The sequence below is a fragment of the Enoplosus armatus genome, chromosome 3 (assembly GCF_043641665.1).
Source record: "Enoplosus armatus isolate fEnoArm2 chromosome 3, fEnoArm2.hap1, whole genome shotgun sequence".
In the NCBI taxonomy this organism is placed as follows: Eukaryota; Metazoa; Chordata; class Actinopteri; order Centrarchiformes; family Enoplosidae; genus Enoplosus; species Enoplosus armatus.
Window position 1 is genome coordinate 18940016 of NC_092182.1, and position 23675 is coordinate 18963690.

The 23675-nt window shown below is 40.4% G+C and overlaps 1 protein-coding gene across 3 annotated transcripts; it reads left to right on the plus strand.

Annotated features, from left to right (window-relative positions):
* The first annotated feature begins 1034 nt into the window (after nt 1-1034).
* Nucleotides 1035-19540, plus strand: LOC139283231 (ras-related protein Rap-1A-like). 3 transcript variants are annotated; one of them, XM_070903209.1, is made up of 8 exons: nt 1035-1098; nt 7457-7545; nt 8463-8531; nt 8899-8955; nt 9686-9826; nt 13957-14100; nt 14509-14640; nt 19136-19540. In XM_070903209.1, exons 2-7 carry the CDS (start codon nt 7489-7491, stop codon nt 14596-14598), a joined length of 558 nt encoding a protein of 185 aa, XP_070759310.1. In that variant the 5' UTR covers nt 1035-1098; nt 7457-7488; the 3' UTR covers nt 14599-14640; nt 19136-19540. The 3 variants fall into 3 exon arrangements, with proteins under 3 accessions (XP_070759310.1, XP_070759312.1, XP_070759311.1); XM_070903211.1 differs by having other exon boundaries at nt 1073-1098; nt 7452-7545; XM_070903210.1 differs by lacking the exon at nt 1035-1098 and adding an exon at nt 3747-3840.
* The last annotated feature ends 4135 nt before the right edge of the window (nt 19541-23675 follow it).

The following is a 23675-nucleotide window of genomic DNA, read 5'->3' on the forward strand; positions in this document are numbered from 1 at the left end:
AAGAACTTTAGTGATCAATTGATGATCAAAATTGCTGCTATTTAATCTTCTATCGAAGACTAGTTGATTAATCGATCAATTGTTTCAGTTCTCAGTAGATCCATACATTGAAAGGACTTGGTCTCAGGTGTATAACAACAACAACAGTATTAACAGCTTTGAAAGGAAAATGTTTAAAATGTTTGTCATTTTAATGGTCAGTATTCAGAGACTAATGTGAAGATTTGAAATTGACATGAAGACGTGGACTTGGACTTGCCTTCATGGACTTTCCCCAAAGGATTAACTGCAACTAAATGCAACTATTTTTCCAACCAACACTCCCCAAACTCCAAAATAATAAGCGTGCAATCATAGAAGACTAAAAAAACCCAGGAAAATATTCACATTTGAGGGAATATATAATATGTGTTCTTAAATATTTTAGATATTTTCACTTGAAAAAAGTACTTAACAATAATTAGTTGATTATCAAAGTGGATTCATTTTGTTGATTCATATCTTATAATCTTTTGAGCTCTAATTAGGCCAAAAAACAATATTAAAAGCCTTTAAAGGAACATTTTCAAATGGTTTGTCTGTGTGAAACCTGAAGTTGACGAGAAAGTTGCTTATGACTTGTGACTTGCCCACAAGGACTTATGACTTGCTCTGACAAGACAAAAAGTCTTAAAACAACTCTTACACATGTATTTACGTTTTTATTTATTCATGTAATCTTAGATATCTTGGACACACAAAAATACTCTTTCCTTTAGGAGTTTTTTTGTATTTTGGCACTCCCGGGCAGATTTCACAGCCAGAAAAGTAACTCACCCTTCAAGAATGTGTCATGTTTCTATGTAAGTCCTGAAAACAATGTGCAGCTGATTTGAAAAATATTACTAATAATGAATAATACCAGGGCGTGTGTGTATTTCTACTAACACTCATCATTACTGTGCAGCCCGTTATCATGCAAATGATGCGGGACGAGTGGCCGATGTGTCATGCCCTTTTAAGAAAAATGAGAAATAGTCGGGAGTGACGTCTGCTGCGCACAGAGGCCGGAGGCAAACTGACACTTGCGGAGCGGCGAAAGACAGCGAGCGAGAAACGGTGAGTGGAAATGCCAAACTTTACTACATGCTAAACGCGGTCAAATAAGTCATTTGCGTGGCAGCGCGTCGCGTCGACACTTGCGGGACAATAAGCAGACATAGCGGAGTGCACGGCGTGCGTTATATTTGTCTGATAAATGAAAAGAATTGTCCGCAAGTCACAAAACGGAGTGTGCACTCCCATTTTAGTCAAGGCCAGGCGGAAGGGCAGGTAACGTTAGCAATCGGCTGTGTCTTTCCCGAGCAAATAAAACGTAGTGCGGGTTGATTTAAAACCTGCCAAGTCCGGTTGACGTTTGAGCTGTGAAATGCGCTTGATTGCAGCATGTTTCTGACAACCTAGCTGTGTTTTGATTACACGCTAAGGACAGGAATGTGTCGGCTAGCTAGCTTGCTTGCTAACGAGCCGTAGCTAGCGGTTGTGAAGTGTCGGCGGCCCGTCGCAGGCAGTTAAAGCTAGCTAGTTAGCGGCATTTTGCTAACAAGCTTGATAACGGGACTTAGCGTAGTTGCTGGTATGAAACTAGATTGTTTATGGATAGATGCTGGTCTCAGTTGACTGGATTACAGATTATGGTATTTTAAGGGTTTATCTGTAAGCGGGTTTATGATTTGAAGAGAATTTGATTAATGTTATGGAAGCTAAGGTTGTAATAAGCATCGACGGAGTGTTAGTTACTGCTCTGTGGTATAGTCACAGCCACAGATTGCAGGGATTTAGCATGACCTGGAGTGATAAGCATATGCTACTGCCGTAAGCAAATTAGGTAGATTCACAGTGAGATAACCCAGGAGCTCAGTTGACTTTCTCTTGTCTGGGTCCAAGCCCTTATGCCAGCCTGTTGCAGGTTATTTTTGCTGCAGGGAGAATGATGTGAAACGGGAAAGGTGTGTACTCCATCCTCAAAATATAAACACTCAACTTAATTAAGTATTAATTACAGATTATCACAGTTTCCAAGTGAAGTGGACATTTGTGCAAGGAGGCTAACAGGCTCAAAGGTGCCCTGAATCTCTTCATAGTTCAGGTTTGATGATGACATACAGGCCACTCCAACACCCCCCCCCCCCTCTCTCTTTAAGCAAGCCTGCTGTCTGGAGTCTTGAACAGGAACAGAGACTGGAAGAGACTATTTTAGTAGGTAGCTACTCCTTTTCCATCCTATCAGCATGAAGCCTTCATGTGCTCTGGAAAGAGGATGTGGTTACAGGTCAAGGCCTCAGCAACACAGATGCATACTGCTGATGGTGTTTGTCAGTTACAGATCTTTGTCATAATTAAGTCACAGCAAAGTTTTGTGTGCCTGGCTGCAGTTTTGTTCTGACTCATGGGGGGCATTCAGGGTTATAGTGAGCCCGAAAAAGAGATGTATGAACTATGCAACTAGACAATGTGAGCTTTTGGTTCTTTAAAGACATTCCTCTGTGGGTATAATTTTGATAAAGATTGTGCAGGAAGTTTGACACCTTGGCTTCAAAGATATTAACAAATGTCACATTAGTGGAAATCTTTTGCCTTAAGGGTTGAAATCAGAAACATCCTCATTACTCATACATCAAGATTTCCGGAATGAAGTTAATGCAGTGTTAGCTATCACACATGAAGATCAGCTCTTAAAAAAACAACATTACAGTAGTTGCCGCTGTGAAAACATGGTGGTAAGGGTTTATTTTACAGGCTCGTAAATTCCTAATTTCCTAGGAAGTTTCCTAAAAAGAAGTATGTAATTTGGCACTAATTATAGGTTAAATTAGAGATGGGGTTAAATTGGTGTACTCCCAATTAATTAATCCCAATTAACTGCTAAGCTAGTCTTTCAGTCAAACCAGACCAGCTGAACATGCAAAAATGTGCCATACGACTACGGGCAATCATGCAGTTTAACATATATGAAGAAAAAAGTTTCCAAGAATGAAATAAAATGAATAATAAATTGAAATACAATGAATAATGAATACATTTCAACTTGGGTTTAAAAGGAGCGGTACTTTGAAGGAAATTCCTCTGGATTTCAACAGCTGTTTTTAGTCTCAGAGTCTCACTCTCAGAACTTTTTTCAGTATAATTAGTACCAAATAACATTCAATGTTCTTTCCAGGAAATTTTGAAGACATTATTAGGAAATAAGTTAGCTCTGTCTTTGTTACTTAAGGTCTGTCCTTGACAGGTTTTCTGCTGTCAGTAGTTTCTAGGTTATTCCCCTAAAGATTGTGGGTTTCCTATGCTAAGCTCAGCGTGATCAAGTGATGTGAGCTGTGGTTATGGTTGGGGTAATGAGTAACCTGGAGCTTATCAGCATTAAAAAACACTCCACCAGAACAACCATTATCTCAGCCTGTTTTTTTTCTACACCTAAACCTGAAGTTGTCATGTGGGTCAACAAGCAAGCAAATAAGAAGATGGCACAAGAGTCTGTATCATGCTGCTAGCTCAACCAACGGATGTGTGCATTTTTACCATCCGCACTGGGTCGAAGATACACAGGGTAGCTGTCAATCATACGGCCGTGCTGAGTCAGGCGCTGTGACAGCATCATTGCTGTCGGATTAGCCTCACTAGACCAGGAAATAGTGGATCCTGGATGTTCTAATTTAACTGCAAAGCCTCCTGCTCTCTAATTTCAGTGTCCTCTAGTTTGAGTTGTAGTTTATCCAGACGCATTCGCTGCATATTCTTGCTAGCAGCACCACCACGTCCAATTTCCAGCCTTAGATGGATACATACCTTTGGCTGTAGAGGGTGAGTGATGCAGTGATGTCATGGTGGAGCATGTTTTCTGTGGCATGTGGCTTTCCCTCGCTCCTTATTTGCTGGGGTTACTACGAGAGCAGAGTAACGGCAGCTGTGTGTTTGTTTTGTTGGGAATGACAGTGTGTAGTTGAGGGCAGTGGAAAGAGGCCGAGGTTTTGGTTTTTAAAGGGAGATGTCCTTAAATGGCCCTGTGTGTGTGTGTGTGTGTGTGTATGTATGTGTTCGTCGTGAGTGTGTAGGCAGGGAGAGAGTGCAGCGTTTGTATGTAGCTTTCCTGGTATGAAAGTTTATAGATAAGGTGTCAGAACGAGAGCATCCTTTTCAGTCAGGTCCTTCATTTTGTTGAGCCTTTTGTAGAAAAGGCTGCACTTATGAGAGGAACGCTCAACAAGAAAGGAGCTAAAAGGACACAGATGTTGTTCAGTAATTGAATATTAAGCAGAATTAGGTTAGTTTGAGTCTTGATCAGTAAGGTCATTTGAGTTGGTGGTGAGAGTGGTATTTGTGTCTTGGCAGGCGTCAAGCACAACCACTTTGCCATTCTCGAGAACATGAATTAACACACTCGAACTGAGAAATGTTGTCCTTCACTCCTACTCGAGCTCAGACGATCTTGCCTTTTTAAGTGGTTTCATCCTCAATGATGCAATTTAACTTCAAAATTGATTGTCTTTTATTTCTAGGCGAAAGTTGAGCTTTGTCGTCAGCTTACCAGCACATTACCTGACAATCTACAATTTTATGACATAGTTATGTAAAAGCTAATAGGACAATAGAAAAACAACTAACTTTTGAAGAAACTAAATCAACACTGCCAACATTGCTAAAATAAGATGAGATAGAATTTTATTCATCCAGAGGGAAATTGTTGAAATAGAGAGCAACTGTTGCTGGCTGCCGCTCATACGGCCCATCGTTCATGTTATGAATGTGCCCGCTACTTGAGTCACTGTTATCCATATTTTTCTCATGTTGCCAGTTTTTGCTGTGGTAAGCACCCGCAATTACATTTAAAAAAAATCTGTGTTAGTTCTCCTTTTAGATGGTCGTAGAAATATCAGTAATTAAACCAATCTCCCATCCTCAGTAATAACATGGGCAATACACATAAAATCAAAAAAAGCAAAGGCCATACAATGCACTCATATATTCTTTGTTTTGAAAATAGCATGTAAACTTATTTGTTTCAAATATTAAAACGTAGAAATGTAAGGAAAAGGCAATAATACAAATGTAGGTAAGAATCGTGTGCATGTTTGTGCTTGAGGTGGTATCTTCCTAATAAGATTTTGCGTAACTGTGACGATCTTCCTACAAGAGGACTATATTTATTTCCAGTTTAACCCTAACCCCCTGTAGAGCACCTCATCTAACATCAGAAGAATTTATTCCATTACTAACTGATTTCCTGCAAAATGCCAGTGAATCAGGTGAATCTACACTCGCTATGGTGCCTAACACATAGATTGGAAACCAAGGTCCTAATCGATCATTTCGATATACCTCAGTTTTGCTCATCCTTGGAGGATTTTTAAGGGAGGGAACAGACAGAATTGGACTTTACACTTTTTGGAGGAGCAGACGTCCTCAATAACGACCTCTTAAGCAGTGACATGTAACAGCCACTGTCACAGAGTGGGTTCCTGACATCATCTGCCTGAGCAGGGGTCAGTCCACAGTGTCCATACAAAAACCATGATGTGTGGATAGCTGACAAGTGAGGCCTAGCCTAAATCTAAGTGTGACATTGTCTGTATGACATCGTATATGTGACACTGTACATGCACTTGACTCTGTACTTGAATGTTTACGTGAGAGTGCAGCAGAGACTGTTTGCATAGCACTTGTGCAGCCCTGTTCTTTTTCTTTTCCTCCCAATGGGCTCCTCCCTAATCGTGCAAGGAGAACTTCCCTTTGTGTGTAAAGGATTAGTGAGTATGAATTATTCACAGTCCGGGCTTCATATCCCACATGGTCACTGCTTGTGATTGAAGTTGGAGGTCCTTAGTCCTTTGTCCACCCCCCTGAGTATTTCGATGGAGTGTGCTGTAAAAAGAACAGTGTAGGAGGGGATCATCTGCTTCCCAGAATGGCTGGCGATTAGCTTTTGATGGTTTGCAAAAAGGGTTGATTATCAAGCGAGGCTATACTGTCTTCCTTGAGACCTGATTTTTAACACGAACCACTTTCTCAACATGCTGCACTTTTAAACCCGTGACAGAAAAGTTGTATCCTTTGGTTTCAGGATGAGAGGCCAGTATGTGTAGTTGAAGAAACCTGGTTTGGGTACAGCCACAGTGCCATCTTTTATCAGTAATTTAATAAATGTGGCACAGTAAGGCATAAGGATGGTGATTTGTCATACAGCTCACAAAACGATGCTGTCACCTTACCCGAGTCTACATTGTGATTTAGTATTATACTCTGTTATGATTTTGATCTGTTAATCTTTATTTTCAGTGCAGGAACAGGTGCAGTAAATGATGAAAAATATATCTCAAAGAGAATACTGAACTGAATTATACTAAGGGGAAAACGACCTCAACACACATTTTAAAAGAAATGCTTGACATTGTCAGTGAAAACCATGTTGAATTTTTCATATGAACTGAAGTAGATTTGCAACAAATGATAACTTTCATTATAGATTTGTTTTTTCTAGATGAATCATTTGGTCTATAAAATGTCAGAAAAGCCCATCCTCAGGTTAGAGCTGACTTGTCAAAGACTTTCTGTGTTTTTTAAAGGGTTGAGAAAAGTTTCCCATTTCTTAAGCTAAATAAATCATTGAAAAACCTGAAAAATGCAGGGCGGTTTTTCTTAGCTCTCGAAAAGTTTGTTTTAGAGATGCATGATTTTCACGTGACAGCATTGTTTTGCGACTGTCGGACATCAACTTTTACAAAAATATAATTTGATATGAAGCTTGAAAGTTTACGAGGAATCAGAAACCCAGCCATCAACCTCAGTGTAGCAGTCTCTGGGTCTCTGTAACCCAACTTGTAGTGACCCAGTTGGCTAAACCAACAAACTTTACGCCACAATGTGTGCCAACGATTAGAAGCCCCCCCATCCCTTAAAGGTATATTCCAGTGATTTCACAATTTCCTCTCCATTGCAGTTTCCACTTCCCTCAGCTGTTTTCTGTCATTAGTCGAAAAAGACTGACACTGTATTGCTGTTTTACAATAACACGAATGAGTGAGTGACTAAAACATCTGACAGCAGGGTGTGTTTTGGTGTGTGAACGCCAGATGATTGTGTCATTAGGAGGAATATCTGCCAGATCCATGTATCATCTCCCCTTCAGTTCCCCCTACTCTCATACACACCACAGCTGGTTTGTGTTAGAGAGGGGTCACATACTCTTCACCTCCTCCACCCTGAAGCAGCTCCACTTATGGGTGTTCCCTCCATTGTTGTGCTGCTTCTTGTCCATAACCTCCAGGAATGACTAGAATCCTTCCTTTCTGGAGTGGAAAAACTCAGAGACCAGTCTGGGAAAATTTCTTTGTTTTGCTTGAAAAGAAAGTTAGATATTGTTTTTTGCACCTTTTCTCATTTTGTTTGTCCCATTTTGCTTTTCCCTGTTTGTCCAGTGCAGATTATTGGGCTGTCCGGTGAAGCAAACCCGCCATGCGTGAATACAAGCTCGTGGTGTTAGGCTCTGGAGGTGTGGGCAAGTCCGCTCTGGTGAGTATTCCCTCCTGAATCCCTTCCTGCCCCCCCCCCATCTCTAACACCTCTGCAGTGTGTTTCCTTAAGACTTTGTAGGTTATTTAAACAGCAAAGAAATATACATTTTGCTTCAAAGTTGTGGAGAATACTATGTTGTGGTATTTTTGACTTAGTGAGCCACAAGAGCACAAATGAAACTGTCCTTTTCCTCTTTTTTTTTTTTTACTGAAACTTTTTTGCCTTTGCTTTAACTATTTATAGGAAATGCTTGTGTTTTTTGACAAGTGTTCAGGTCTACTATGTACAGTGTTATACAGTCTAGTTCTTTCAACTGCTGCAGGCTTGTTACTCTGTAGTTCCAGTAAAATAATTAAAACCCAAATCGCGTTGGGCAGTTTAAATACTTGAACCCATTTTCACCATTTAGTTTTCAGTGGACTAAGAACAGACACAAAATCATTTCATGTATTTTCTTGTCATTACAAGGTTGTCAGGAGGTCATGAATGTCTGTGACATGTATGCCCTGCTTAGCTAACTTCGACCAGGTGTTGAAATCAGGTTAATCCCTCAAACTGGCAGGCAGACATGTTTAGATCTTAAGATATTATCAGGTGAACTCGGTCTACCCCTAATGTAAACCTACCATTAAGCACAGTGCTTAATGCAGCGCAGTCCTGACTCTGTATTTGCATATGTGTGTCACGTGTCGTGTGTCTATAAGATAAATCAGCGATGCACAGAGCTTTAGTTGAACTTTGTCTGCGTCCTGCCAGGTCTCACCAGCAACATCCTCTTTGTCAATGTCCTACCGAGTTGTTGATATGACACAGCAAGGAGACATGGCACTTATTTGCCTCTCTGGATGTTTTGTTCTTGTGGCCGGGAGGTCGCGTTGATCTGACGTTGGCTTGCTCTGTGTCTTCTCTTACAGACAGTTCAGTTTGTACAGGGAATCTTTGTGGAAAAATATGACCCTACAATAGAAGACTCGTACAGAAAGGTGAGTGTCCCATGAGTGGGGAGAAGGAGCGGCAGAGTGCTGGATTGGAATGAGCTGATTGTTAGCAGCTGCTCTGCAGGTTCACGTCATGATGTTGTGCTCTTGTTTTTTTTCTCATCTAACTCACTTCATCATTCTGTTTTTCTCTCTTTCACTCCTGTCTTTCTTTTTCTTTCCTTCTCTGTCTTTACATATATTATTATATCTTGCTTCTATCTCATCTCTTCCTCATGTGTTAATTGTCTCTCTTGTTTTTTTTTTTTTAATGGTATGCTGTATTTTACATGTGGAATATGATGTGCCCATTGATCTGAAATTAAGCTTTACATTATCTGAGTCTGTTGCCATTTTTTTTTCTCTCTTACAGCAAGTGGAGGTAGATGGGCAGCAATGTATGCTTGAAATTCTCGACACGGCAGGCACAGTAAGTGAACTCCATACCACTGAAATCTCTGTCGATACCCTGTATTGCTGTGTTGAACACTGACATTTGGATGTCCAGACTAAAATATCTCAACAACTATTGCATGGATTTGGATGAAATGTTGTAAAGACATTCATGGTCACCAGAGGATGAATACCGTAACAGTTAATCTAGCGTCATTGTAAATTCTAAATTTTAATTTGTCCGAACTAACGACATTCCCATCAGCCTCAGTTGTACTTTGTGTTTAGTGCTCATTAGTAAATTTTAGCATGCTAACACACTAACCTAAGATGGTGAACATGGTAAATATTATACCTGCTAAACATAAGCATGTTAGCACTGTCATTATGAGCATTTTGTCTTGCTGACATTAGCATTTAGCTCAAAGCTAAGTACAGCCTCACAGAGACACCCGCATGGCTGTAGACAAAGTCTTGTTCATGTATGCTAGAAGAGTGTGGTAAGGTAATTGTATGCATGTTAGTGCTGCACAAGCATGAACACGTTGCTTGTTTCAAAGGGTGCTGATAGTCTACCCACACCGCACAATGCTGTGAGCGAAAAACTTGATAGAGATCCTGCAATTCCACCGCACTGCACCTGTCACTACATCCACTATACGTACTGAATAAATGTGAAATGTTTATACATATGTATATGTTTATACATTATATAAAATGCCAGAGCTCATGGCCTGTCTCCCCTCTTTACTTTTCCCGCTGTGTAGGAGCAGTTCACAGCAATGAGGGACTTGTACATGAAGAATGGCCAAGGCTTCGCCCTGGTATACTCCATCACAGCACAGTCCACCTTCAACGACCTCCAGGACCTGAGAGAACAGATTCTACGAGTAAAGGACACAGAGGATGTAAGTATACAGTATGCACACTTAGGCTTACAGGCATGTTTACATCAGCTCTTCCACATTTTCACAGAACTTTTTCTCGTTTAGTTTCATATTTTATTGTAGAAACACAGATAGTGGATAAGAGTACAGATAGGTTACAAGCGCCCCATGTCCGTGTTCTCAGCCGCCTACATTGTTCGGAACCAGATTGCACTGTTGCTATGGATACCATTCAACACTGTAATCACTGCATCTTATGCCAGTAATTACAAATTTGTATTACCTCGACGTAATGCAGGTCGTGTCAAGGTGTCATTACTGTGTTGTCAGAGTAAAAACAATGAGAAAGCACTTGTGAAACTTGTGTACGTATCTTAGCATTAGCTGATATTGGCGTCACGCAGGCTCCTGTGGTTTGATGACTTCAGATGTATTTAACAGGGACACAGAGCCATAGTCCCCACTTAGCTAATAGTCCCTTTTCCCTTTGTCTCACTAGTGGATGTTCAACCCGATTAGTCTCGCTTTTTATACAGTGTGGTTTTCCTCTCCAAGTCTGCCACTCAGCTTGGATCTATAACAGTGCAAATAAAAAGAGGATGTGTCATCTCATTATTTTCCTGGTTTACTGTTTGTTAGAAGCACTTTTCCAACTTTCTGTATCTCTGGTAAATTGTGAGGCTGTTGAATGAGTAAGCCCTCCATCCCCTCTCTGGTGGGGTAGATAGTGCGTCAGCAGGATCTCAGATGCCCTTTTTTGGTGATCTCTGGAGGGAGTGAATGTTACCATAACCCTCTCTCTCACTCTTTCCTTTCCTCTCTCTCTGTTCCCTGTCAACCATCTAAAAAAGCCCCTCTGCAGCCTGGCGCAGAAGTTGTATACCGCCGTTTTCTGTCCATCTTTCTATTGGTCCTTCTCTTGCTCCCCTTCCTCTATATCTGCTAGTACGTCCCTCTGCTTTTTGTTTTGACTGGCCTTTTCAGCGCCTGTTGCTCTGTGTTCGCCCTCTCTTCTCTATGGCCTGCCTTGTGGTGTTACAGTGGTCTGGCACTCTGTGCGGGTGATTGGACTGTCAGGGATGATGTGCAAGGAAAGCCTCAGCTCATCAAAAACACACAGGATCGTGAGGCTGTGGTCCTTCATTAGAGCCTTCGTGGTTAGGGAACTGAGGTTAGCCTCAGGCTAACAGATGGATTGCAGGATCAGTGGCTCCTCAACGTGCAAGAAAACAGTCGACATCCCTTTTCTTCTCCAACTGTGTTCCCTCTGAATGTAACATTTGTGCTTATCTGGCTATTATGGCCACTCTGACAGCTATCAGTCCACCGGTGATTTAAGCCTTTTACCTATGATGGCCGTGACATCTGTTTATCTTTCTTTGCCCCTTGCAGGAATGCACAACCAAAGGAAATGCTTAACATGTTTTCTTTTTCATCCACGAGGGCAGATTTCTTATTTGAAGAAAGCTTTCAAGCCCGATTGCAGAGCTAAAGCAGACACTCTAGTTGCTGCTACAGCTGTTCTCACTTTCAGCTCTTCTATGCACCATTTACTGCAATGCTGGCAAAATGTACAGATGCACTTTATATTGCCAAGCTCAATTAAAAAGCCTTTTAATGACTGTGCATTGAACACAGTGGGGCCAAATTCCATCTCCTTAAAAAAAGTTGTTAGGAGTGAAGAATAAAGTAAGTGAGCAGTCACCAGCAGTGTATTAAAAGCTGACTTCCCTTACTTCCTTCCACAGTTCTTATGTAAGAGAGGTCTTATGACTTTTCCGGGCCATCTCCGTCTCTGCTTGTGTGACTCGGATGGTACTAATGCCTGACTCCATGCTAGTGACTCACTGCTTCATTTGGAACGACTGGCTCCATTCATTTAAGCTACTCTATACTGCCCTGTTCTATGTTCCCCGCAATCCAATCTCCAGCATGCCTTGTGGGCGGGACAGGGCCTGTCTGTAGCATGTTAACAGCGTCTGAACAGATTCTCTGTGGGCTGCACGGATTCTTCAAGTAGGCTAATGTTGCCTTATGTGCTGCTGACACTGAACATTTTTTCTTCCCTGCATACCTCCGTCCTACGATCCCTCTCTCCATCCTTTTCATCCCATCTTGGCTCAAGAGTTTGTGTTAGGAGGGCATACCACTGGTTCTCCCAGGACCCCTTGGGAGAAATGTCGTTTAGCAGTCCACTGCGAGGGTTTGTTTGGATATCAAACATCAAGCAGCAACCTCCATGGGGTTAAACTAAACATCGCAGTTTCCTGTCGTCTGCCTCACAGCCCCAGAGAGAGAGAAAGCAAAGAAATAAGGGCCCTGGAATACTCAAAAGTATTATCCGGAGGAACGTGGCCATACTGCTGTCAAAAACGACCTCTGAACAGTAGACTTGTTGGTGGGGAAAGGAAGTTTGAGCAAGTTGGTGCATGTCAGGGTACTACCATCTTGCTTACAAATATCCAGTTTTTCCAGATCCTTAAGACACGTCTGGGGGCCGTTTCTGGACCAGGAGAAGAGAGCAAAGGCAGGATTTCCCATGCATGGATTTATTTGTTGCAGGCCCACCACAAATAGATTTCCCCACTGATATATTTTTGGCGCCTGTCTTGCTACATGCAAAACTTTCCACTAGTTGATTATGTATATTTCTTACTAAGCTGTACCACAAACAAATATTCTGTAAGCCCATAGAAAACAAAATACTGAACTCCTCCTCAAACTTGAGCCTTTTTTGTTGTTGTCATACAGTTGTACAGTGGGTGGTATAGTGAAGCCAAGTTTTAATGTGAAAATACTCTGCATGCCGATTGAACACAAGCGTGCGCGCACACACACACACGGTCTCACACTATCATGTAATTCCAGAGAGCAGCCAGAGCATGGAATCCAGCTGAAATGTTCGAAAACATTCAGGAAGGAAAGCGATGTTATCCCGGCTGGGCGGGGCTGCCATGACTTCCTCCGGGCCGGCATGCTCCCTAGATAGCCGGTCAGGAAACAGCAGGCAGGATGAGACGCATCCCGACACCCTGACTGTCCCGGCTCTGCCCACTGTGACAGTTGGGGCTGAAGTTTTGCCCAGAATATTATTTCTTCCTCTGAGGGTTTTTGTTTTTTTGACCTTGGTTGTTAAAACATCTGACTCGGGGCACAAAAGAAGAAGTGTTGAGTATTTGGGAGATTCCACAACCAGCTGCGCTTCATGTCGGTGGTTGTGTTCTCTGTTTTGGTTGGAAAGGATTTCCTTTTCTAAAGAAATAAAACAGAGAGAAACTACATTAATGGCGAGTTCATATTGATCTCTTTTGTCACTGTTTTGTAACCTAAATGACTTTTTTGCCAGAGATGGATTGATTTTCTTGATTGTCTTTGTGATCCTCTTATCCAGGCTTCAAATTGACTATTTAACTGTTAATAATAAAAAATAATCATGTCTTCCCTCTTTTACTTTGAGGATGCACATGAGTTCACCATTCATTGACTCTCACTACCTCCCAGTCCCAATGTGCACCCTTTAATGTCACCAGGGTGCTGAGTAGGGCTGAGATTTGTTGTTGCAAGATTCACATAGAATTCCTGTCATATCCACCCTATTTTTTTATGGACAACTTCCAAATTCACATTAAAGCAGATGAATGCAAACATGCACTCTTTTGCATCTGTTATTTTTATTTATAATTTTGTGATATTCAAAAAGTATGCTTTTGGAATTTAGACTGAACTTGAGTATCGTATTGGCATTAGTATCAACAACATTTCAAATGCTACCTTGCCATGATTCACACTGTCCCGCACTTTTCCATCTCTTTCTTTCATTTTCACTTTCTGCTCTAAACCCCTATTTTTCTTTATTCTCCTTTCTATCGTCTAACTTCCCTCTCTCTCTATTTATTTTTATGGACTTACCACTCAAAATAAATGTCTGACGCATCTGTGTCTGATTGCATTTTTCATTGCTTCAGATGATGACAATTTTGTATTTAGTGATGTATTTGTTTAGCCAGTGTTAAATGAATTCAAAATTTTAAAAGAGAGAAAGCTATATTTTGGTTGCATGTATAAATTCGAGTCTATTTAATTTTTCTAACACAAAATCACAACGTTTGTCTCAAAGGGATTCATACTTACCTTCTTTTGCTTGTCTTCAGGTGCCGATGATCCTGGTGGGGAACAAGTGCGACTTGGAGGATGAGCGTGTGGTGGGGAAGGAGCAGGGCCAGAACCTGGCCAGACAGTGGAACCACTGTGCCTTTTTAGAGTCCTCTGCAAAGTCAAAGATCAACGTCCTCGATGTGAGTACACTCGCAAACAAACCACTCACCCGTATTGTAAACAGCTGATCCTCAAAGAGTAGCCACAATATTACATTTATCTCTCTGGGAATTATTGAAATCCTGACTTAGAGTTCTAATTGTGAGAGTAACTTCATCATTTTTATTTTGTGTTTACAAAGACCAGTATATCTAAGATGCAGGTAGTAATGAGCTCACCTGGATTATACCTGCTACTCAGCGCAACACCCTTCTTAAACCTACTGTGTGTAAACGGGGACATCAATCCATTTAGTGATGAGGCTTCAGGTGATTGCTTGAAGGTGCCACAGTGTGTTAAGACTTGCCGTGTATGAAAGAGGAGAGATGACTTTACCACCAAATCACTGACAGTTTTTGTTTTGTCTTTGTTTGTTGTGTCTTTGTTAGATCTTCTATGACCTGGTCAGACAGATAAATAGGAAAACGCCAGTGGAAAAGAAGAAGGCGAAAAAGAAATCCAATTGTGTCCTGCTTTAAAGACCCCCCCTCCCACCAGCCCCTGCAGCAGCTCTGAGCCAGGTGTGTGTGTGTGTGTACATGTGTGTCTAAAATTTCATAACACATAGTGTTAGTCATAAAGGCCCAGCAGCTCACATATTTATGAGGTCTAGATGCACGGGCAGGCTGAAAGGTTAATTCATGTTACATAATAGCTTTCTGTCATCTTAGATGATGCTGCTTTCATCAGGTGTAGTTCATCATTCATCGCAATATATAACGCACTTGTTTGCCTGCAGCAAAGTAAAGTCAAATTCATCTGTATAGCCTACTACGACATTGTGTCAGCAGTGGTTACTGTCCTTTCTTGAGCTCTGTAAGAAGAACCTGAGCTCATAAAGACAATTTAAGAAACCTTGGGAGGTGGAATTCAGAGAGAGAGCCCCCCCTCCAGGCAGATAGAGGTGCAACATATACTATAAGCGGATAAAAGTTACAGAAAATGCAGCTTCTGTGGAAACGTGCTTGGTTAGCAGGGTCAGTTTATTCCACATTAACTGACCTGGATTCATCGAACTGGAACCAGTATATGTTGAAAGGGTTTTGTGTGTAGTTCTTCCAGTGCAGGATGGCAGTGTCATCTTCTGTATCACTGTATATTAAATGTAGCCGTTGTCTGAAGAGGAACTACTCCATGTGACTACAGATCAGTCAGGCATCTTATTCATAATTTGCATGTGTGGAACGTGTGTTGTCGCTTTCTATAACTGACTGCAGTTGTCGTCCTGTGACAATGAAAAGCATTTCTTTGATGCAGATTAGTTGCAGATCCAGTAAATGTTTCTGGACAGGCCAACATCCCCTGAGTCAGCCTTCAAAAGTGTGAAGTGCTTTCATTAGCATTTTCTTTTTTTCCATCTTCATTGCTGTTGAATGAGTGAGTCACTGTATGATGGCTGGATTTAAATATGGACCTCAGCAGACTGCAGCAGCTGGTTATGTCTGAGGAAATCCAGATCTGTCATTAGGTTGTTTCCCAGGAAAATCAGAATCGCTTCTTCTTTTTGGTTTTTTTCACAACATTTCTTATAGTTTGGCCGGACACTGGTAATGAGGAAGTCTGAAGTCTAAGTCACGCTCAGTAAAACCAGGCTGCATATTACCGTCAATCCTTCAAAACAGACGAGCTGGTCTATTCATTTTGAATTGGTCTTTACTGATATTTACTGCATGTGATGCAATAATTAATTTTAGTAATCCATTCTAGGTGTTGGATTGGAGCTACTGTCCTTGCAGCTCTCTTTATAAACACTGGTAGTGTCAAGACCGTATCTTCTGTCACGATATATCTACTTTTATATTGAAATCCCATTATATATTTACATATAGTACATTTTCTAATAAATTCAGCTGAGAAACCATAATAAATATTTTTTGATTTTATTTTTGTTGATAATTTAGTAACTTTGATACCTGACAAATCAAATCACTTTGGTGCAAGGCTCCTATAATGCCATTATAAAGCAGTCATGCTTATTGATTTATAACAATGCCCATAATGGCCTTTAACAGCCAGAAATAGTAAAGGCACAGCTACCTTGGTATAAGCTGTGTAGCAAAATCTCCTCTCACAGTATGTATCGTCATATTGCCCACTTCTAATTTTAGCTGCTGGTTGCATTGACCCAAAAACCCACCGTAGGTCAGAGGTCACTGTGAGCCCCTGATGATAAGAGTTAACCCCAGTTAACCCGTCCCTCGCTGACGCAGTGAGAATGTTTCCAACCTGATATGGAAAGAAGAGTTTAGGTTCAGTCAGTTGAGCAGATCTTGTGAGATCTCATGATGTGTATCCAGCCTCACATGGAGATTACTAAATTGGGCCTCACTGTTTCCAAACCTTGAAGGTATTCGCTGAAAGAGTATATATATATATGTGTATATATATGTATACGTGTGTGTATATATATATATATATATATATATATGTGTGTTTATATATGTGTATATATGTATATATATACGTATATATATGTGTGTGTATATATATGTGTATATATATGTGTATATACGTATATATACGTATATATATACGTATATATATGTATATATATATGTGTGTGTGTGTGTGTGTATATATATATGTCATCTGACCATGTCTAAAGGAAAAGGTGCTTATAGCTGTTCCCCACGACCGGACAGTGTCTCCTCAAAGACGTTCATGGTGTTGCACTTGGATGTACACAATAAAATGTATTTGAAGAATTTTTAAAAAAAAGAGCTTGAAAGAGAAGTTAAAGCCCTGCGTTTCTTTCACATTTGAAAGAAATATTGTAACTAAGGCCTCAACACTTAGTTGGTCTCTGTTTGTTGGTAGAGGATCCTCTGTGCGCAACGTTGCTGCTTGATTTCTTCTTTTTAAACTTTCTGTTTCACCCCCAATGGGTTTTGTCAGAGAGACTAATGGGCAGTAGGGTGGTAAAATGAGTAGGGAGACTTTGTTCTTAAACTGGAGGACATTTCAAGCTGTCATTTCTGTGGGTGTCAACCATGCTGGAGCATCCTAGAGCAAGAAGCTGACTCAGTCTTGTAGCTGACCCTTTTTCTCTGAGTGGATAAAACATTTCTTTATGATCAATACATTTCCTTCTCAGTACCAGTTTGGTATCATATTGTCATAATCATAATAACTGTATTTTCTGATCTCTGTGCAGGGAGCTGACAGTATTCAAACATGAACCGCTTCTGCTCAAGACTAATTACGTGTGAAAAGAATAAAAAGCATAAACTGTTTAGTATCTCTGAAAGTTAGCGCAGCGCAGTGCAATGTAATGTACAGATACAACTTAAGAAGTGGGGTTTTGGTGTCAGTAGTCGGGCCTCTTTGTTGTTTGGAAATTAAAATGGGTGTAGCTGAACAACCCGCAGTTTACAAGAGTTTTTCAACTGTTATGGTCAGAGTGCAGCCCCTCAGAAGGCCTTACAGTCACTGTTAACACGTTTTGGGCAGTGTTGTCAGAACAAAACGTCAGCGTTGCCAAACCAGTGAAGCCTACAGCCTACATCAGAGATTTTATATCTTCTTTCTTGCATCACTTTTAACTTGCAGTGCGCGCAGGGGGGGAAATAAAACTGTGATATTACTGATAACACCGGATTAGTGAAACAGACAGTACCATTGTGCCCAGCCCAGACATCAGGGTCGCTAAACCACCCACTGCGTTCCTCGTCTGAATCCATCTGTGTTGGTCAGTTAGAAGTCCAGTGTGTGTGAGAGTGGGGCCTCTGTCAGCAGGCCCCGGGGCGGTGTCTGCCCCCCCCCATTCACACGCTGGCCAGTCCAATGAACCAACACTAATGGGATTACAGCCCCACTGTTCCACTGCTCACAACACACAAGCTCATACACTGCAAGAGAGGGAGAGAGGGGTGTTACAGTGCCAGCCTCAGACAGGACAGAGAGGGAGTTAATGGGACATTTGTACAACATGGCCATTTTCCAGTTTGCTGACCTCATGAGCTACCAGTCTCTGATTTTAGCCATCACTGTATTCACTGGGACAGGAAGTGGCTTGGAGCCCATACCTGATATGATTTAAATATTGATTCTTAAGGTGCAGACTATTAGTATTTGCAGTTCTTTCTGACTTTCTCACTTTATTAAGCCTGGACTTTGTAGGACATACTGTATACAGGGAGATAAAAGAAAGAGGCAGTGTGCCTTTAAATATTTAAGTGTAACTATGTATTTCAGAAAAATCTGCACAATTGAGCTTTGGGTTGTCTTTTAAACTTTGAAATCTAGAAGTTAAGAAAAAACAAATGTGGACGCCTCATATCAGCCAAAGACATTTGGTCTTGATGATTGTGAATGCTCACAAGTCATTAAGTTGGGGATCTTTCCCGTCTCAACCACCTCTTTTTCCCAAAAGAGAGAACTCTGGCGGTTTGACCTAAAAATGAAGCATTTCCTTAAAGAGTTTACAGACAAGTTCGTGTATTCAGAATCCATTTAATCAGCCATTTTTACGTTTTGTTATTCTGTGTCTTTTCAAACTCCCTGAAATTCTTGTATGGCACTGCTCAGCTAGTACAAAAATGAGTGCACATTTTGTACGTAGATGTGGTTAATGTGAACATTAGAAAGAATCACACTAATATGTGTACATGCTGAATCCATCATGTCATGAACTTTTTTTGTATAGATAGATACATAGATATTGTGGGTATTAGGACTTATACACACATTTCCAACATATGGATGGTGTGTCGCCACTGCCTCTGCTGGTAACTGACTCAGGAGACCCCTGAGACCAAGTCTTGACACTTGCGAACATTTATGCAATGGCTCTCAATCTTAACTCTAAGAATAAGAGCAAAAAAATGCATCAAGCACTAAAGATCAACATTTTCCTCTGAGGGACTTTATATATGAAATTGATTTCTGTTTTCCCCTCCTACGCATGTAATGTCATGGACCGGCCACTAGAGGGCACTGACAACTTGTAGATGATGTTTTGGGAATTCTAGATTTCAGGATGTGAAACGAGGACTTAACCGCTGTGCTGTCTTGCAGAAATGCTGTAATGAAGAACTGTTGCCCTGATTGGAACGTGCCAGCATTCCAACAGCCCCAGCCCCCCCTCCCTCCATCAGCCATAAACGGTGAATCAGCTGACTGAACTGCTCCTATCAAAGACGAGGAAGACCTACACAAGACAGAGACAGAGACACAGAGAGAGAGAGAAAGAGAGAGAGAGAGAGAGAGACAGGGAGAGATGGAGAGAACAAAAAAAGAGAGAGAGAGAAAGAAAGACAGTAAGGGAGAGAAGACTCTAGTCTCTCGCCTCCGAGGACCTTCCTCTGTTTCTCAGTTTCAGTGTGAACCCTGAACGGACAGTCTCCATTTCTGCACCTACAAACACCACAAACGGATGATGATGATGATGATGATGATGATGATGATGATGATGATGATGATGATAAAAGCCTCTGAAAGTATAAAAAAAAAAGTGTCCATGAGTCGCTTACATGACCGGAGAGCAGCCCCGTATTTTCATTTTTTTTTTTTTTTTTGACAGTTTAATGAAAAGAAAATAACAGCGTTAAAGAAGGAAAACAAAGTTAGAACAGTATTTTTCATCTTTTTTCAATATCGTATTTGAAAGACATGGAAGTTGACCTCTTTAGTTGTATGATTATAAATATTCTTCAAAAACGAGCATGAAAAAAATGCATCAGTTATTAAGTGTAGATGTTTTCAAGTGAAATCAAGTGGAAAAGTGAGAATTTTTTTATAGCCATACACCTATTCTCCATGCCTGTCATGTCAGTGATGATAGATCAAGGTCTATAATATGTATTATTATTTTTATTATATATTTTTTTTCTTTGTTCGCCCTGTTGTTCATGGACTTCTCTTCTGCGAATATCTCTCTCTGATGTGACTTAATTTTATACTCAGTCACTGGGATTTCATAGCTCCCATAATATATTCTAATGCCATTTTTTGCATAATAATGCTTCAGAAAAAAAATGGGTCTTTTATAGAAGAAATATGGGGAAAAATAAGGATTGATTTCTATGTCTCTTGAAGCTGAAATATATTATACTAAACCAACTCTAATAATGCTTCTTGTGTTTTTCTGTCAATGATGTTCCAGCTTTTATGGATTATTAAAGTACATTTTAGTACATTTTCATTATATTGGTCAATGTATTTTTGTGAATTAAACTTTTATCCAAAGTGGATCTGACTTATTTGAGAGGAGTGAAATTGAAGGGTGTTTTTTCAAGGGTTGGAAACTTTTATATGGCTCAAAAATTGGAATTGCATGGGGACATTTTGTTAGCTCTAGTTAATGAAGTATTGAGTCTATACAGTGAAACCAGTCTGTTTGTTGATCAACAGATGGCATAGAGAGGACACAGTCTGTGTTATTGTGCATTGTACAGCTAGCCTATTTAAGTGTATGATGCTCTATATTACGCATGATGTTTTGTCTTATGGTTATTGACCACTAGGTGTCAGTACATGAACAGAAATGTTTCACAGCTGTCAAAGTGAACTGATTCAAAGCCCCAGCAGTAAATTATATAATGTGGCTTAATGGGACAATCGGTCACAATGAAGTCAGTGCATCTTTTTCATGATCATTCTTTACACAGAAACACTGGTGGTGTTGGGAAGAAGGAAGGATTGTGTGAGGGCTTCAAACCCCACAGTATATCTGGTGCCTTGTACACCGAGCCCCCGCAGCCTGGATTAATTCTAGTTTCTCACCTGAAAGATGGGATTTTCTGTAATCTTCTCTCACTGATTTCCAGAGCAAAGTGCAAAGGAAAGCAGGGAGGATTTAAAAAATCGGAATAGATGAAAGGTTGAAGGCTACATTGAATAAATCTAACATGGTTTTTGTTTGGTGAAATAACATAATAGGTTTTCTTAAAGGCTGTTGATCTTGAATTTAAACCTAAACTTGTGTTTTCATACCAGATGCAAACGTCATTTCAGTTAGACTTTTAAAATAAGAAAAACTGCAATCTTCCTCTTACATATGAAAATTTGAGTTCATACAGTAAAACACGCCCTTCTTTACGTCTATACACTCAGAGGTTTTGCTTCTACAGTCTTACTTGGTCTGGTATGACCAGTAGCTTATGGTGGCTTAGGTTAGCAAATGTTAGCAAACTTTAGATAGATATTATTGTGTAAGTGACATCACTGAGTCATGTAGCTGACTGCTCTTTACTAACACTATGCTTTGGTATTTACCATTAGCTTGAAATTGTCTCTTGTGGCCATGGTGGCTGCTGTTCATCAAAAGTTATAGTCTTGCTTTAAAGGTGTCTCTTAATTATTGATGGGTGCCATAACTGCCTATTAGGGATGGAAAACACGGATAAAATCCTCTATAATACTACATATTGTTATTAGCTGCAACTAACAATTATTTTTTTTATCGATTTATCTGCCAAACATTGCCTCGATTAATCGTCTAAGAAGATAGTAAGAAGTCATAATTTCCTTAAACCCAACCAACCTACAAATTTATGATCACATAAGATAAAGAAAAGCATGAAATCCTCACAATTCAGAAGCTGGATCTGGTGGCATTTTTGCTTGAAAAAGGACTTAAACGATTAGTCGATTCTCAAAATAGCTGATAAATCGACTAATTGTTTCAGCTGTTATATTGTAATATAGTGTGTTTTCTGGCAAATCACTTTGAGAGAAACCTGTTTATGGATAAAAACCAAACAAGAATGACATTTTTTGGCTGATCTGCAAAATTAAATACCTGACAAATCAAGGCACTTCATAAAACTCTGTATTGTATCATTGATTCACAACAGTAATCCAATACAGCCATAGATAGTGAAGGGCTACTTCAGTATAAATGGTAAACTTATATCATATCATGGTATATATCATCATCCCTACTGCATTTTATATTCCATAAGTGACAACACCAACCACAAGTGTCTGTGTTTTGTCAGGAGTCAAAGTAACCTGGCAGGCCTCGACCACGAGCACTTCTTCAAGTTATTTTTTACGGAGCAAAAAAAAAATATGCTGCATCATCTAAGCTCCTTATGTCTCAGAGGGGGACGTGTCAAGCAGAGGAGGATGCTAAATGTCTGCTGGTGAGAACGGTGGAGAAGGGATTAGAGCGTGTGACTCACTTCTTGTTCTTGTTTTTTTGACTCTTATCACCTACGCTGCAGCCTTGATCGGGCCCTTAATCCCTTTAGTGGTTGAGAAGCGGAGTAATACCAAAACACTTTTGCATTCGTTATCCTCTCTGTGAAATAATGCCCGCTGTCATCCTCCAGACTCCCCCGGTCTGAGGTTTCTTCAGCTTCTCCTGGTCCCCGCAGGAAAAGTAGGAAGACTGTTTGGTACCAGGTGGGCTTGAGTTAAATCAAAGCGCTCTCTTTTTGGGTCTTACAAAATGTGATCCTCACTAGTATAAACATGTTCAATGGGCTTAATATTTTGCCCTTTTTAACAGTGAGTTCCACAATATGGCCAAAAGTAAGTGGACACCCCTGTCCTGTACGTTTGTGTGCTTTAGTGTGCTCCTTATTTCCAATTTGGGAAATCTTAATGCTTCAGAAAACAATATTTGTGTTTTCAACTTTATGGCAACAGTTTGGGGAAGACCTCTACCTGTTTTAACACAACAACACCCCGATGCCCAAAGGGCAGGTTCATAAAGAAATGGTTTTGGTGTGGAAGACCTGAACTGTAACAGCAGAAATGAGGGATTGTTGCAATTTCAAGCTTTCGGTTTTACTTTAAAGCAATCATCAGGAGCAGGTAAATGTGCCAAGAAACAACAGCTAATAAATACCATACTTTATAAAGTAGCTTTAATTAACAGTGAATTTCCTGGGTTTCCTGCACAGAGCCCTGACCTCAACACCTTTGGGAAGAACTGGAACGACATCAGTGCCCGACCTGAAGAGTGGAGGCTGTTATAGCCGCATATTAATGCCCATCACATCACATATGAAATATCTCAACAACTATAAGATGGATTGCCATAACATTTGGTAAACACACGTATGTTTTCCAGAGGATGAATCTGAATGACTTTGGTGATACCCAGAATTTTCCTTTAGCGCCACCAGCAGGTCAGAGTTATCTTGTGAAATACACAGTAAAGACAAAGTTGTATTTGAGGTGATTACTCCAAATCATTCAAGTCAAGTCCCACTTTGATGCCTGCAGTGTCTTCTGAAATCTGACACCTTTGTTTTCAGTAGAAGTATATTGTTGGTAGTACTATCTGTCAAAAAACTGCATCCTTTAAGTAGCTGAATTACATCTTCAACAAACACTCTCAGAGATTGCCAACAATAAACCAGGATGGATGAATTTTTAAAGAGGGCCTCCAAACAACAGCAAGCTTTCATCCACTCAAGGTCCCTGAACCCATTATAAAAGATTATATATTTCTTCAGTAATGTCATCCCTCCATCTCCTAACACACACACACACTCACACACACCCTTCTCTCCTTCCCCTTGCCAGATCAATTAACAGATTAGTGGTTGTGTGGGATAGATTGAAGGCCTGGGTTCAGGATATCATCTGTGTCTAATGCATT